Source organism: Epargyreus clarus, unplaced genomic scaffold, assembly GCF_041222505.1.
Source record: "Epargyreus clarus isolate Ecla_fem2 unplaced genomic scaffold, WU_Ecla_fem_2.2 ptg000002l, whole genome shotgun sequence".
In the NCBI taxonomy this organism is placed as follows: Eukaryota; Metazoa; Arthropoda; class Insecta; order Lepidoptera; family Hesperiidae; genus Epargyreus; species Epargyreus clarus.
Window position 1 is genome coordinate 4,641,543 of NW_027332210.1, and position 17,882 is coordinate 4,659,424.

The window sequence follows — 17,882 nt, forward strand, 5'->3', positions numbered from 1 at the left end:
TTATATTATTATAAAATATGTAAACAAACATATACTGTTTGTTTTTGACACAAGTCGCGATCGGGTGGTACGGTCAGCTTGAGTGTTAAATACGGAAAAATAACCAAGTCAGCTCGTTATCGAACCATATATATATTGTTTACGGTTCATCACGGTGTAAAGATGGCCATATACATAGTTAAGGCTAAATCCGACGAATATTTAAAAAGTGGCCCCAACATGCATGTAACACATAACCAGTATACGTTGACCCGTCGAAGAACTTGAAGTGTTTGTGATTAGGGGTCATGTGAAACTGGATCTTGGAGACCAATTAACGAATAACAAACTCTGGCCCGTGACCAATTCTCGTACAGTTTTAACAATTTGGATCTCTAATGTGTAATTTGACATCGGGTTTGTAGGCTTGGAGTACATGTTTATTGTAAATTTTGATTTTTAATTATTTGTGTCATAGGTCGCCTTTTTATAGTCGGTGTAGACTTTTAGGGTTTCAAAAGGTCTGGATCATCATCGACCCATTAGTATCCCACTGCTGATTTTTTTTTATATAATATAGGAGTAACAGACGAGCATGCAGTCCACCTGATGGTAAGTGGCTACTGCCGGCCATAGACATATGTAATCAAGTTGGTAGGTCGAACCTCAAAGGGTTCTACTTATCAACTTCAAAACTGTCTGGCCGGGGATCGAACCCGGGAGTGCGCGTCAGACCGGCATGGGGACCGCTCCGCAACGCGGGTCGTCACACATAACTCCAATATTTGTTTTCCAGTGTGATCTCGTCCTAACATATTCGCCGTGGGCACGCGACGAACATCAAACGCTGGCCGGGTCAATAAAATGAATCGCACTCCATATGCATTCGCCGTGTGGAGAATGGATTTCACATCGCTAGTTCGTGTTTAGGCTGTTTAGTTTACTTTCGACTTTCGTATCACTAATACAATGCTGTATACGTAAAAGTTTATATCTTTAAGGCACCATCTGCCTTATTAATATTTGAGGCGATAATCTTGGAAGGTTCTAAGTTCTACCTGTCGTAACAGCCGACTAAAAGGGGGCTTCCGGTGTTGCCGGCGGCAAGAGTCGGAGCTCGAACCGTCCAGTACCCTGGGAAGTACCTATGTACCAGTACGGCGGTATGTACCTATGGTCGCTTACCGTCGTGAACACCGTCGTGGAGATGTTGTGGGAGAAGCGAAAACTGCTCCCCCAGGGCAGAGTCCAATCGGGGCATCACGCTTGAAGGACTTCGGTTGTGTTCCGTCGGCGATCCCGGAGTCTCCAACAAGCGCTGAGGACGGCCACCGGGGGGGTTTTAGTGCGGTAAAAATCCCACATAACCCGGCATCGCTTCCATGTCGTCGGGTACCTTTTGAAGGTTTCCCCCTCGTTAAGAAAAAAAAGGTACCTGCCTTTCATACCTGATTTACGGTATGAGGCGACTTAAGTTTTCAGGAATGGCAACGCATCTGTTCGTTAACAGTTAGGTTATGTTTAGGAATAATTTAAGATACCAAGTTGTTATATATAGAGTTGCTTACAAATATCAGCAGCAGTAATCAACAGGCCGTAATTGGTAGAATGTTTGTATGCCACCTGAATGCTAAAAAACTTGGGCTTTGAAATCATGGAACTCAAAGATTGTCGTAGTTCGTCTCTGGAGGCACCGCCGTACATACCTATTTCAATCTTATATCTGCAGCATTGAGTAGGTACTTAGGTAATTAGGTATATGAGGCGTCGTAACTTAGTATTCTACTAGCATCATATCTGTGGCCTATCTTAGTTAGAACTTAAATTTTAGCTTATTTTGTTTACTCTATCGACGTCAATTTGTAATAATTTCATTAATTAATGAGTACTCGTCAACGTCAACATTGAAGGTGGGTAGATTTAAAAATGGAAGCATAGTTGATTCTTTACTTGTCATTTGTAACTAGTCGTAGTTTTGCGCTCGGCGAATTTATATTTATGTATTTATTTATTTACTCTTTATTGACCATGTTAAAAACAATGTGGTGCAAAAAGCGGACTTAATGCTAAATAGCATTTTCTCCCAGTCAACCTTAGGGATGTGCAGAAAAATTAAAGGCGGTAAGGTAGGTTTATTCAGCAAATTTTGTGTGCGCTCATACGCTCCTGTTTCCCAAGTGGACTAGCTGTGCTACATCATGTGCCTTGTGAAGTGTTTAGAGTCCACTCCTGAAGACCAGGTCGTGTCTCCTTCGTTGAGCAACGTGGTAGAGCCGAGCGCATCACCCCTGACACGATTCGGGTCCACATGAAGGCACGGTTGGTGGATTTATTTACTCATCTGCTAGCAGTCCTAGCATTGTATCATATGTCTTTCAATATACATAAATCCATAGGATTAGTAAAGATTACTCACTCCTAACAAGAAAATGTACCCAGTTTTGAGAATTGAAATAGTTGCGTAAAAAAGTTTTGCCACGTCTCCGTGCTAAAATGTCCCTAAAATATTTGAAATATTTTTTTATTTATTATGTAAATTACGCATTATTAGTTATTTATTCGTGACTTCTCTCTAAAAATGTTTTTTATTTGTCAAGAATTCAAAAAAAATAACTCATTGATCAGCCTTTTGTGGCTTCATTGAATTTCAAGGCGGCGAAGTATCTTTACTAATCTATGCATAAATCAGTCAACTATTTCAAGGCAGGCGAGGCCAGTGCCTAACGCATAATTATAAATAAAAAACATAACCTTTCATTTCATAAATAAAAAGCTTTGACGAATAGCTACGCATATTCCTATACAGTAGGTATAAAGAGATCTGTAATGGAACAACTGTTACTGTGTTGTCTTGTTTTTGATAGAACTCGTCAGTGTTTGTATCTCGTGGTATCTACTACACTCTGTTCGTATTTATTTATTTATTTATTAAAAAGTCGCACCAACAAGGTGAACACTGATGCATACAAATTATTTTGATAAAACATTGAGAGATTTTTTAAGTGCCACCTCAATTACAGGTGCGAACAGCTTGAGCAACTACATACTAAACAATAATTTATAGTTATATTATAAAATTAAGAAAATAATTATGCTCTAACAGTGAAGGCTAACATCGTGAGGAAACCTGCACGCCTGAGTCTTAAGAAAAAGTTTCCAAAGTGTATGAAGTTTACCAATCCGCATTTGGTTAGCGTAATGAGAGATCAGGTTCAAACATAGATAGATATATTATATACGTATCTTTCGTCCATTTATTATCTTTAACGAGTATTGCCACTAGAAATGTTATAGGTAGGAAAGTAAAACAAATATTTTAGAACACATATTCATTTATTTACACTAAATAATATTCACATTATTTGCAGAAGCACATGTATAGTGCTTACATACACAATTACGCTTTAAGTCGATATTTATAGGAACAAGAAGTCTAATAACCTGCGTTAGTCGGTAATAATTTAGGGAATCGAATAGTAAAAATATTTACTTTAATATTTACTTAGTTTTACGAGTGTTTCATGTGGTGGTAACCATCTTTAGACATTTTATGATATTTATCTAATTTATTTTTAAGTAGTAATTAGTTTAACTTGTTTCTGAATAAATTGATTCTAGGCTTTCATAAGTTGTGAAAAACGTTTAAAGTAAATTCAATTTTATTTCGTAAGTTGTGAAACGGCATTAAAATAAATTCAATAATTTGTGTATTTAATACGAATATGTTATATTGATAAATGCAATGATTTTTTAATTAAATATTTTTTACAACATTTGTATGAAATAAATTCAATCCAAACTACAGGATTCATATACATTTATTTCAATATTTTAAATGCCGTCAACAATATGTTAATATTATGTGCTGATTAAAATTTCATATTACAACAAATGCGAAATATTATTTTTGTCTTATTTTATTTCAACAAATTATCCGCTCTAATTGGCGTCATTAGATTAGGATCGGTACCTATTTTCATCATAAAAATATATTAATGGACTATGGGTATATAGACAACGCCCTTCAAATTATATATTTGCTGTTTCTTCCTTTAAATTGGTTGTTAAATGTCGATACTTTATTTTTTCCAATGATCAATTTGCATAAGGTTTCAAAATTTAATTACGGATACAAATTTTATTTAAGTAAAGACATTTGTAACCTATATAAATCACCTAGATTTGTATAGGCTACAGTAACATTAGAGACTATTTTTAGGAATATAACTCTACCCAAACAAAATGAATGTGTCTCTCTGTTACAAACGTATTTGAAATCAACAACTGCCTTAGAAATGTTGCGAATGACCGATTTCAGGCGCTTTGTAGTGAAATAGACAAGTTCTAACAAAAATGTAGGTTGTCATTGCTTTCTGGTAGAAATACAGACGCCTATTTAACGGTTCGGTAAGTACGTTTTTAATTTGTATTACAGACTTAAGACTTTAATTAACTGTTAGCCTTAAAATATTACGGCATTTTCATTGCAAATCTTAGTCACATTTCACGTTTAGAAATAATAATTATATCCTCAATGAAATCCAATTTGTCACAACTTGATTGAATTCAACTATTGGTTATTTCATTTACACTCGTAATACAGTTAACTGGTATCTTCGCGCCAAACTGCTAGTCCGCTCTGAAGTTGTTGCGAGCAGGTGTAGTCATACAATTTGCTATGGCGACGCGATTTATTTCTCTATTCAGAGCGGACTAGTATTTTTATGCGGACTATAATTTACTCGAACTAATTTAAAATTAGTAATCAGACTAATTAATAACTACGAAGTACGAGTCCGTATTCACATTTATGATTACAAAACTACTAATAAAATAGCTGTTACTACACAATCTAACTATACATTTATACTATTTACAGTTACAATAAGAAATTATCGGCGACAAGAAAGGAAACTGAAGGTTTTATTGCACAAGAGAGGTTTATGTATTGTAAACTTTATAAAGGAAATATTATTATTAATAAGTTAGATAGAGATATATAGGATAGTCCTCTACGCCAGCCGATAACTCCACCACAATAAATAATTTAGGAATATCTCTAAGAAATATTAAGTACTTAGATAAAATCAACTATCACATTTATTCGAACAAAGCTTCTTCATAAATTTTTGTACAACATAGTAATGTAACTAATATTATTTACATCAACATTAAATAGTGAATTATAACTAGATTAGTGAAGACAAAAAATCTAATGTCACTATAGTTCGTTGATAAAAAGTTTTAATTAATCACTATAAAATCGAAAACGTTGTTCGTAATCACTTCACATTGTTACGGAATCGAATATGACTATTCGATTGAAACAGTCTGGAATCGATTTAAAAATCGAGCATTCGTCTGTCGTAGACGTCTGGCGCGATGGACCGCGCCACCTCGTTTCATTTTGACGCGTTCACGACTAGGTTGGTAGCTGCCTCCTCACTCGCGCCTATGCTCATAGCCTTCTTCTTAAGGATGCCCAAATCCGTGACGTTTTCAAGGAAGCTCTTGTGTGCTGAGAGCACTTTGGCACTCTCGACGTCCTTCTTCAACTCCTCCATGTCTCGCTTGAGCTTTGCTCGTCGGTTCTGGAACCAGGTGATCACTTGGGCGTTGGACAGCCCCAAGGAACTGGCTATCTCGTCCCGGTCTGCCGGTGAGAGGTACTTCTGGTAGAGAAACCGCTTCTCCAACTCGAAGATCTGGTGGTTGGTGAACGCAGTTCGGGATTTTCGCTTCTTCTTCGGCTGTGGTCGTGAGTTGAATAGGTTTAGGTGGTTTGACTGACCATCTGAAACAAGGTAAAGTACAGAGTTAATTTTTTATATTGAGAAATTACATATGTTTTTTTTTTTTGGAGCGACATGGTCGTAACTATATGCAAATACACGAACGAGTGTTACAACCAAAGTGATTAAATATAGGTATAGGGCTTTATAGAGCGGTCGTTGTGAATCAATAACTTTCCAAAAACGTTACAAAAACTTTCGTCAATTTTTTATGACATCTCAAATTGATTGACGTTTAAAATATATCCATTTCGGGACGAATTATTACCAATCGGTAATAAGTCGATGACATTTTTCCTCTCTAAGCCCAGTTACTATATAAATCAATTACTTTCCTACAATAGACGTGGAATGATTTTTTAGATTTTGTTCGTCCGGGATTTGTACCCGGACTTCTGAGTAGTAGATCATTACCACGCGGATGTCAACCAGTTCAAAACTTATTAGTAGTCAGAAAACAAGTTACGAGCCAATCAAAGTCACATATTCCTCTTAACTAGACTTTGATGTCAATACCATAAAGTTAAGGGTCCCAAATTAAGTACAGTAAGGTTCTATAGATAACGAAAAGCCCAAATTAAAATACTACCGCGTTATCTACATACGTTGTGCCATATAGATGGAACTTCTAACTCGTTATCAGACACTAAAACATTATTCCACTCTATGACACTGCAATAAAGAGCCCGCAGCGCTAAAATGTAACTCGTCTGTCATAAAACATACAATAAAACGCAGCATTTTAACGAGCACACAATAATACGGGTTGTTCGTAAAAGCTTTCTGAGTGAAGAAAACAATCAGTGCCTACTACATTGTAATGGTATTTTTTATGAAAATGTTAATTTCGAATTAACGTTATCTTCATATTGGTTTAGTTCCGCTCGTTTAAAATTCGAATTTTCTTTTATGGCTCTCTAATAAAGGCAACGGAAATGAAGACACAGTAACAATGGCGCTATCTATACATCCGGTCGGTTGCCCTATTTCTTATATTATCTGTATTATTTTTTGCTATGCTCTAAAATCGTGTTGCGAATGTAATTGTTTTTTGAAATTAACTTGTAAATGGTTTTGTTTACGGCTCGGTTTACTTTTAACGGATTTGCGTAAACGGTTTTATCTATATCGTTTTCTTGATAAGGGAAACGTTTACAGGCTAGCGATATGAATACGTAATTGTTGTTGCCTTGTACTCAACTTTAAAGAACTTTAAAGAACATTGCCCATAAAATATTAAGTTAATTCCGAGTTAAATTAATGCAAAAAAGTAAAATAGCGGTAAAATCGTTAAGAAATTTAGCATCGATTACCATAATTCACGTAACCTTTATTAATATAGCAATATACAATTTTAATACGCGTGTCGACCTCCATGGAGAGCTTATTCTGTGAGATCACTGCTCTGTAAGGGCGCGGTTCACCGCAGGAATTAATAAAACCCTTCGTTTTAAAGATCAGTATCGTTAACTTAAACTGCCTATGCATTGTCACCTCATCGGAATTCACTTTGCAACTTAACATGCAATTACATGAACATTAGCGGTTTCAACTTTTGTGCCAAAAGCCAAGAGTTTACAGCCGTACAATCGCATAAAAAACAAACCATTATGACAAGCGAATTCCATTCGGTCACCGTCACGTTCGATTCAAAGAATTCAAAAATTATAAAAGGGAACAATTTATTTGTAAAATATGAATAAAACACCGGCGGCATCAAAACAACACATCGGCTGTATTAATCATGGCTTAATCGCATCCTTAGCGAATGGGAACCTCAATTAGGACTGTATAAAACACCCAAAGTGCCAAAAAAGATTTAAGCCAAAGACATCGTTAGTGCACACAAAAACCATCCAATCAGTCATGGCAATGGTAACTGCGAATGAATACACCTGTAGTTTCGTAGTTTGACTGTACCACCACTTCATCTTAGGGGTGTATGCAACACCCCTAAGATGAAGTGGTGAAGATGATTTTACAATTAGGGGATGAAAGGGGTTGCCCACAGTAGATATTGTGGGGCTACCAAAATATGACATAGCTGATATAGGTGCTGACTTATTTCACATGTAATAAAAATAAATATAATTAAATACAAGAAATTGGACTTTGTTTTTATATTAAAAGAGCTTTTGCCCGCGGCTTCGCTCGCGTTACGAAGTAATATGACTAACTAAGAAGATTTATGCAAACTTTCATCCCCTATTTTATCCCCTTGGGGGTAGAATTGATCAAAATTCTTTCTTAGCGGTTGCCTACGTCATAACATCTACCTCCATGCCAAATTTCAGCCCGATCCGTCCAGTGGTTTGGGCTGTGCGTTGATAGATCACTATGTCAGTCAGTCACCTTTGAGTGATATAGGTATGTATTTAGATTGAACTGGCTAACGAGTATGCAGTTTTGATTGCAAGTGGTCGCTGCCACTCATGACATAATGTAGGTAAGTCGTTCGACTTATCCGATCGGCATCACCCATACCGAATACATACCGAAACGGGAGAAATGCTTTACGCTAAAAATAACTAAAAAAGCAGTGATAGCCTAATGGTTAAGAAACTCGGCCTCTCGATCGAGGGGTCCGAGGTTCAAATCCCAGGCACGCACCTCTGATTTTCAAAATTATGTGCATATTAGAAATTAATTGTCACTTGCTTAAACGGTGAAGGAAAACATCGTGAGGAAACCACCAGATATGCAACCTGAGAGATTTATAAAAAAAAATCTCAAAGCTATGTGAAGTCTACCAATACGCACTTGGCCAGCGCGGTCGACTATGGTCTTAACCTTTTCATTTTGAGAGGAGACCCGTGCCCAGCAGTGGGACAATAATGGGTTGATGATGAAACATAACTGAGGTGGTAACACCTCTCCGATCGAACCGTAGTCGTTCTACCATCTTTTAATCTTAATTCCAGTCCTACATGCGATCTACAGATGAGTTGCTACCACCAAAATAGGTTACTTTTACAGTTTATTTCTCCCGAATAAGATCCGTCAAAATACCAAATCATAATCACGACGCCGAATTAATGTTACGTTTTAAAATGAAATAACGAAATATTATGTATAAAACCCACAATATGAGCCGATAGATCATAATTCTAAGAGTATAGAGGTGTTATATATGTGGAGTCTTCGACTGTTGCGTAAAAAATCAGTATCTGTGTCTCTGTCTGACTTCGTATTTGTGTAAAAAAGTCAGACAGTGTGGCAGAGCCTTTGTGTTACGCTGGTCTAATGTGTTTAGGACCTAATTTGCAACCAAATCGCGTAGTGTGTTTAGCAATTTTTCACGTGAAACAACTGCTTGCTGCTAAATCGTCTTTTGATGAGGTTCAATCTTTGAACAATAAATAACGTCGGAAAGTATCGTAAAATATATTTCGAAAATATTATTGGTAGGGATGAAAATGTTTATGCATTCTTTTGAAGGTACTCCTTCGTGCATCAACTCTGGTGATATTTCTGCCTAATAAAAGAGTGCTTAGAGCAATGATATTTAAAACTATAGATATGTTAATTTTTTTATGTTAACGAGGGGGAAACCTTCAAAAGGTACCCGGTGCCGTGAGAGCGACACAGGGTTATGTGGGACTCTTACCGCACTAAAACCCCCCGCGTGGCCGTCCTCAGCGCTGCGTAGAGGACTCCGGTATCTCCAAAGGAACGCAACCGGAGTCCTCTTGGCGCATTGCCCCGTCGGGCTCCGCCTAGGTGAGCTTGACGCTCGCTACACCGGCAGAAATCTAGCATCCTCTTCGCTGCCTCCGTGGCTGAGAGGAACCCACGATGGATTTTCCCATCATCATCATCATCAACCCATTATTATCATTATCCCACTGCTTGGGTCCTCTCAGAATGAAAAGGATTAGGCCATAGTCAACCGCGCTGGCCAAGTGCGTATTGGTAGATTACACATACCTTCCAAACTTTTTTTTTCAGGTTTTTGTCAGGTATGCAGGTTTCCTCATGATGTTTGCCTTCACCGTTTAAGCGAGTGTTAATTAATTTCTAATATGCACATAACATTGAAAAAATGGAGGTGCGTGCTTGGGATTTGAACCTCGGACCCATCGATCAAAAGGCCGAGTTTCTTTACCACAATACTATCACTGCTTTTAAGTTATTACAAAGTTATAGTATAAAGTGTTTCCCCACGTTAAATAGTGCAATGTTTGTACTTCTATAATATATAAACAATTTACAAAGTCATAGAGCTTTTAGCGCACAAAACAAAAGTTTAACACTAAAAACGTTCAAGCTTTCACTGGCAGTAATCTTTAGGACTTGAGTTAAATTGAACTATAAACTGAATTGCACACTAAAACTCCTTTGAACTAACGTATTGACGATATAAAAGTACTTTGGCTCAATAATATGGTAATGCTGTCTATGATTTATATTGGTCTATAGAGAATTATAACTTATGAAAGTTTAATAGGAATATAATTCACATAATATCAACAAATAAAATTGAGGTGTATCTTCGTAAGTAAAATATCTGACATATTCTTGGTTACCGCTAAGTTAACATTATATTTTGTATATTTCTATGTATTGTGTGCATAAACATTAAGAAAGGACTTTAGGAAAAAAATACTCGATCAAACGGATTGTTGAAATGGCCTAAGTATTCGTTTTACACATACTTTCGTTCTACATAGTTTAACTTTTGTAAGTCCCGTAAAATGCAAGTAGGTAAGCGATATAACAAAGATTTATCAGGAATTAATCGAGTTGTAGTGACCGTATTCCCCCGCGGATTTGCGACAAAGATAGGGCATAGTTTGTTAAAAAAATGTTTAAACTTATAAGAAAACTAACTACTCAACTAAGAATTAAGCAAAATTGAGAATAACTTGTGTACCTATTTCATGCAGCAATGAACATCTTCGTCGTCAAAAAGGAAAGGAGTGAGCGGATTCAATTAATTAAGAATAAAGTACCTAATTAAAAGTATATAACATATAATAACATTTACTGTTATTTATAATGACGCATGATTTAAGCGATTTTAAGTTTTAATCCATTGTATTAAGCATTGTACGAAAACGATTGCGTGAACTGAAACACAGTAATGAACAATTATAGCATAATTGTAATGTAAATAAACCATATTATGTAAATTTTTGATTACACAGTCTTTTACGGTATATACTAACAATTTATGATTTAATTAATTTACTCATTATATTCATAAGTAAAACCAACAAAGTAAATGAATTTATGTTAATTAATTCGTATTTTAACAAAGGCGCTCATATACACTGCACTGAGATCAAAAATACATACTTTTATTTCAGTTGCAATTTGAACTCAAACATTTCTCAGGGTACCTACGTATAATTGCGTCCGTTAAAAGTACCTATATTATAATATAGAGACCTGATAGTAAGTTGCCATTGCTACCCATGGATATCTATAATCAACTCTAAGTAGGATTAGATTCCTATCTGAGATCGGCCACTTACGTGACGCTCTGAAGACAAAGCTGGAATGGCTTTGAAAAGTATCTCCCTTACCACACCCGTCAAACCAGAACACAGAAGCGTTTAACACTGCTGTTATCAGGCAGAAACAATTGTAGCGGCGGTGCCGCCGGAGTCGAACCACATAGAGTTCTACCACCTTAATTGGCATAAAGAACGTCAACAACGTACTAATATGTGTATTTAAGTACCACTAAAGCTTTTTTCACATACAAAGCGGCATCAAAACACAGAGTCGTCTCGACTGAACGCCTGGTTTCATATCACGGCCTATTTGCACCGTACGACGTACCGACAGACAGACGCGACACATAATGGGCCATGACAATGTTTGGTTTGCCTCTTAATTAGGAATAAGTATCCGGTAGCTTTTTATATTTGTTTCGGTAAATGTTGTGATAAGCGGCCTTTTGATGTTCATCAGATTAGTTAAGTGACCGTGTGGTCTGGATTTAGATTTCGTGTAATACAAATTGTACGGACGCATGGTAGGTACAATAAGACTTGAGTAATTATTAAATATTGCAAAATGTAGAGTATCTATCCATTTTACTCTGTATGGCAGTCGTAATATGAAATGTATACAAAATTCTTGTTGTTATTCGATTTTGTGCCCCATTATGTTTGAAAAATATGATAAAATTTATCAAAATGTTCAATAGCTTTAAGTGCCGACACACATAATTATGCGTGCGACATATTTTTGCGACTAACTGAATTCGATCAATTTTCAGAGGTGGCTTATCTAAGTTATCTTTAAGAAAGTTTAGAGGAGTCGCCAATGCATCGTTTTGGAAGAGCGCTTGTTTGCACTTTTTTTGATGAGCTGAATTGTTTTTGCTGTTGCCTTTCTTTAGTAACTAACTACCAAGCTAACCGAAATAGACAGCGATCCACATGACGTCACCAAACGAGCCCAAGTGAAGCAAAGCTAAACGCATCTACAAACCGTGATTCATGAACAAAAGACGGAGACAGCTCCTTAACGAGAACAAATTGAATATCCTGCGAGACCTCGTTACGCGTGTCCAACACAATCCCATACAAAAACTCTATAGGATCAACCTATTGGCATTTAGCAAAAAGCGTAGCGAAGTCGGACCTATGTGAGCGATTGATTTTTTTAAATCTTGATTGATTACGGAGTCCGTTTTGAGGGCGAATTGAAATTTGGGATTCAAACACCGTATACCTGGTATAAAGATCCACTTTTGTCACACTACAGGACAGGTGGTTCCTTCATCTTCAACAACCCATTACTGTCCCACTGCTGGGCACGGGTCTCCTCTCATGAGAAGGATTAGGCCATAGGCTACCGCGCTGGCCAAGTGCGTATTGGTAGACTTCACATACCTTTGAGATTTTATTTTTTATAAATCTCAAAGGTATGCAGGTTTCCTCACGATGTTTTCCTTCACCGTTTAAGCAAGTGATAATTAATTTCTAATACGCACATAAATTTGAAAATCAGAGGTGCGTGCCTGGGATTTGAACCTCGGACCCCTCGATCGAGAGGCCGCGTTTCTTAACCACTAGGCTATCACTGCTTCTGTGGTGGTTCCTTAGAATAATTAGAAAGGTTTAGACCGTAGTCCATCATAGTACTCATAAGTAGGTACTTGACAACATACGTATACCTTTCAAAAATTTTTATAAGGGTTCGTAGGCTGGTAGGATTCCTATGTTTTCCTTTACCGTTAGCGCAATTAATTTTAAATTTGCTTGTTCTTACTAAAAATCAGAGGTTTGTAGTTCGAACCTGGTTTATTATGACTGGACAGGAAAGACTTAACAGATCCAGATTTGGTCAATATGAGCATTAGCGTCCATACAAATGTAATATACACCTGTAATATGCCCCTAGGTTTTGATCACCAAGAGAATTCGAGAATTCTTTATTCCTTGGTAAAAGAGACTCCGAAATTTAAATGTCATTGAAGACGAAAAAAATCAACTCCGAACACTTAGGTATTTCAGTTAACGATCAGGATAAAGCCATCCACATGATTTAATCTCCGAGTTTTTCAAGCACATTCATTCACACCGGCATTAAAACAAGATCAGGCTTCACGAATGCGCTAATACGTGCGTATCGATTGACGGGTATCGCCTGTAGGGTGGCCATGATGTGTAGGATATTAGAAGTATGAAACTTTTTTATTATTTTTCGGGCTGACAGCTCAAAAATCCCATCCTATCTTTCCGTCAGAACGTTGGCATAAGAATTTCTACGATTGCTAAGAACTTAAAATAAGGACTCTTCACTGGTTATCTTTGGTTATGATTCTTAAAATGGAGGATTGGGTGTTCTTTATAATATAGTTGAGAGATGTCATTATATAATTTATATTTTGTAATATGCTTTCAGAGTATAATTATTATTGTCAAGTAACTTGAATTAAAATTCAAGAACATAGTCAAATAGTGAAGGTGTTTAAAGTTACAATGATTCCATTTCGCTCTCTATATAGTTTTATCTCTGCTAAAAGACTGTTTACACATTTAATGCATATTACATTTCTTATACTTTAAGGGCATAGACAGGCGCCTATATTAGTAGAGTATAGGACTATATTGTAAGTAGAGAAAGTCTAAGTACTAATATGATCGTGTAGTGGAGCTTTAAAAAATAAAAAAAATAAAAGTGATTTAATGCATCAAAAGTAGTACATGTTTTACAATATTGTTGGGTACCCTCTTTTGAGTACGTTATTACCTGTAGTAGAGTCCCGCTCTTCCCTTATACAATACTAAGTACTACAAAATGTAAATTTCCAAATATATTATACTTGAATATAATTAATAACGATAGTTTTACTTTGTTACATGCATTATTATATGTCTTCTTAAATATATGGTCACCCCATCCGTAGTGAACGAAGGCCATCGACTAAACAGCTCGGAGTAACGAACCAAATCGCTATCGATTACGCTGTTGTCTTGGACGTCCGCACGCCATCCTCAGCCCTTAGGGTGAGAACACACGTGCGACTGTGGCAATACAAGCGACGGTTTATGTCGACGATAATCGCAATAGTCGACAATCGGCGAGTCGGCCGTGGTCGGTGACATAATCTGTCGCTCGTGTAGTACGATAATGCAATAGAAATAACATGTCCGTACATCATAGTAGGTGTCCGTTCACAAGTTAGATGTCCAATTGTATTAATTCGATTTGGGAAACCATAGGCAAATACATCTAAGTAATAAAATAAATTGAATATTGAGTAAGTTTAAACTGTATTTTGTTTGGATATAGGTTATTTAATTTAATATCTCGACATGAATTTGTACAAACTTTTTCATTGCCTGCGTGCAGATCAGGTGCACATATTAACCAATCGTATACTATCGTTTCATAGATTCCTGTCACATAAGCCGCACGCACGCGGGACACGGAGAAAATTCACGCATGCGTTTATTTATTTATTTATTTACATGCCAACAGCAACACACAATACATTATATAGTACTTAGAAGTACACTATAGTAGTATTAATAATAATAAGGGTCGTATGAGTGCCAATTATGGGCATGAACAACGTTTATATATCTGTTAGTTTATATTTTTAATTTGTATGGAACAAATCGAACCATACGCAACCATTATAATGCTGACTGAGCATGGTAATACTGAAACAACCGCAACTGTTGCCCACTAGTTTCGATCTGTGCCATTTAACTATGATATAAGTGCTACTGATATAAGCAGTGGGACAGTAATGGGTTGCTGATGATGATGATAAGTGCTACTTCGTTCGAGACATGTTGACATAACCGCGTGACAAGAAATTAAGTAGCTGAAAAGGTCCTAAGTCTGATCACCGTGTACTGAACGGTGATCAGAGTACAGTAAAACGACCGGCACGTACCCGTTTTATTTCAAGCTCACCTCGCACAAGACGTGACGCTATTGAGGAATTAATTAATACCATGACCAACTTGGCTGGAGGAAGTCTGTTGTGTCTACTTGCTTGTACAGTGGAAAAAAGGCGTAAACTGATAAGTACCGTAATGAATATAGTTATGGCTCGGATGCGCTACCTCTAGATAGTAGGTACCTAGATATATTTATATCGGTCATAGATTAGTATAGATTACTCACTCCTAACAAGAAAATGTACTCAGATTTGAGAATTGAACTAGTTTCGTAGAAAAGTTTTGCCACGTCTCCGTGCTAAAACGTCCCTAAAATATTTGAAATAATTATTTATTTATTATGTAAATTACGCAGTATTAGTTATTTATTAGTAAATTTTCTCTAAAAATGTTTTTATTTGTCAAGAATTCAAAAAAAGAACTTACTAATAAGCCGTTTGTGGCTTCATTCAATTTCAAGGAGGCGAAGTATCTTTACTAATCTATGGTTTGAGACAATGTTTTGTAGTATTACATTACGTAACAGTAAGTATAGTCCGCGTAAAACTGCTCGTCCGCTATGAATATATGACTACACCTGTACCTGTAATCTTGACTAATCTATGTCTCAAACACGTTTTTTTTCTTTTCACTGAGAAGATTCTTTTTTCAAATAAAATATATTCAATAAGGCGCTAATTTTTCTTTTCACTGAGAAGATTCTTTTTTCAAATAAAATATATTCAATAAGGCGCTATCACGACATTAGGCTGACCACAGTCCCACGGCCGCCTTGAGCGGTTCACACGGCCGATATTCGGTAAACGAGCACGTAACTCCTGGTTTTACGCCCCGTTGGCTGACCACCTAAGATTGTTTTTATCGCGAACATTTTGTGCATTATCTGTATCACACCTAATTTTTACTTTTTCTACCGGCGTAACGCTGGGAACTCAATCGTCAGCCAGTAACATTACGAATGATTTACTTTTTTGTTTGTATAACGGTTTCTTGAGCCATATTGGTTTAATTTTGATTTGTTTTGCCTTGATAATGTTTTTTTTTACAAGTAGGATCTTATGAGGTACATTTGTACTAACTCAAATGTAGGTAATATCTGTGTTAGTTATCTAATACATAACATATACCCAATAGGTTTAAATACCTAACTTATAACAAAAGTTTTATAGAAATTTAATAATTGTCCTATAATCAGACGAGATTAAAGTTCGTATCATATGGTTGTAAATATTTAAAATAATGTCATGTACTTATTCACAAAATATTAGTTAATTATTTTTGTCCATAACTCATTTAATTACAATCAAAAAGTTATAAGAGCGGCTGACAGAAACACGAAAACCCCAATTTATTTTCGCAATAATTAATCGCTTTACGAAATTAATCGCTTGATTAACATATGGATATATGACAAGCTATTGGGCCTCTGCCAAGAATGCCACAATATCTCATTAGGAGCAATTAGTATGGCATTAATTAACCAGCATTGTGAGATGATGCGTTGGTGTTGCCATTTGTGAGCCGTGATTTGTTGTTTTGCAAATTATGATTATCTGTGGTTAGTAATTGAGATAATTTAAGCTTTTGTTTTATGTCTAACAGCATTTTTTGTCCTAGTAGGCATTATAATTTCACGTGTGGTAATAATAATAGTTATATGTACCTACATGTTATTATTTTTTTACTTGGAGGAAAAACTTAAGGAAAAAATTGTTAACCTTACGACTATTAAACCATTTTATGCGCCCAATTATTTAAACGAATTATTATATTTTAGTATTACATAGTTCCAAGCATTGGCCACTAAAATGTTGATAAAAAAGACATTAGCGGTACTGCCAACATATCAAAGTTGGCGCCAAAATGCCAACACAAACAAGAATTGGAATTTGGAACGCATAAATTAAAGGCGCCTACTAATGGGCTCGAACGCGTTCGGATCTCGTTCGAAGTTCGAAAGAAAATTTAGGGAGGAAAAAGTGCGGTACAAAAAGCGTCGGTACAAAAATGTATAAAAACGTTGCACGCGTGGAATACTGCGGCAGTTAGTGCAGTGCCCGTGACTGACTAACGATCGATGTTTATCGTAACCAACTCGAACGTTTAGTAATGTCGACGTTGTAACGCTAATGAATAGAGTATCTGCATTCCAGCACTATAAAAGTAAAACTTAATTTTATTTTCTAAATATTACATTTATTTATAAGATTTGTAATTAGTACCTAAGAAGAGAAAAGTTAAGTAAGTTTAATTGTAAACATTTACGATACGTTTTACAAAATAGATTACAAATTAGATTATGTACAGAGTGAAGAACCAATTGGGCTTAAAAAATTTCAAAATAAAAACAAAAGAACAATAATTTGTAAGCAAAAAGTCATTAAACAATTCGTCAAATACATAATTTATTAAATAATTTTACTGAACCATTCTAAGTGAGACGCAAAATACGTTAAAAAGTAGATAGGTACGACAATAAGTAGGTACAAGAAATTCTAAAGTTAGGATTCCTAAGTTATGTTCCATAATCGGCAGACTTCACAGACCAAATCATTTTAAAATAATCCGTATTATTATTGTTGATTCATCTACGCTGTTTGTCAATTTAAAATCCACATAGCTGTAGCATATGACGAAAACGCTTAATTTTTGAAACAAAACCGACAAATTGCTAATGAAACCAAAACAGTTTCAAAGCGTTACTGACGAGGCGCGTCGAGAGCGCGGATACCTTTGA

At 36.1% G+C, this 17,882-nt stretch overlaps 1 protein-coding gene across 1 annotated transcript in view; it reads right to left on the reverse strand.

Moving 5' to 3' along the window:
* Positions 1 to 3,293: 3,293 nt before the first annotated feature.
* Positions 3,294 to 17,882, reverse strand: part of LOC140746402 (uncharacterized) — an 87,853-nt gene continuing 73,264 nt past the window's right edge. Inside the window, exon 2 of the mRNA XM_073078538.1 lies at positions 3,294 to 5,773. Within this exon, the coding sequence (XP_072934639.1) occupies positions 5,382 to 5,773 (392 nt within the window). The 3' untranslated portion in view covers positions 3,294 to 5,381. The remainder of the gene's footprint in view (positions 5,774 to 17,882) is intronic.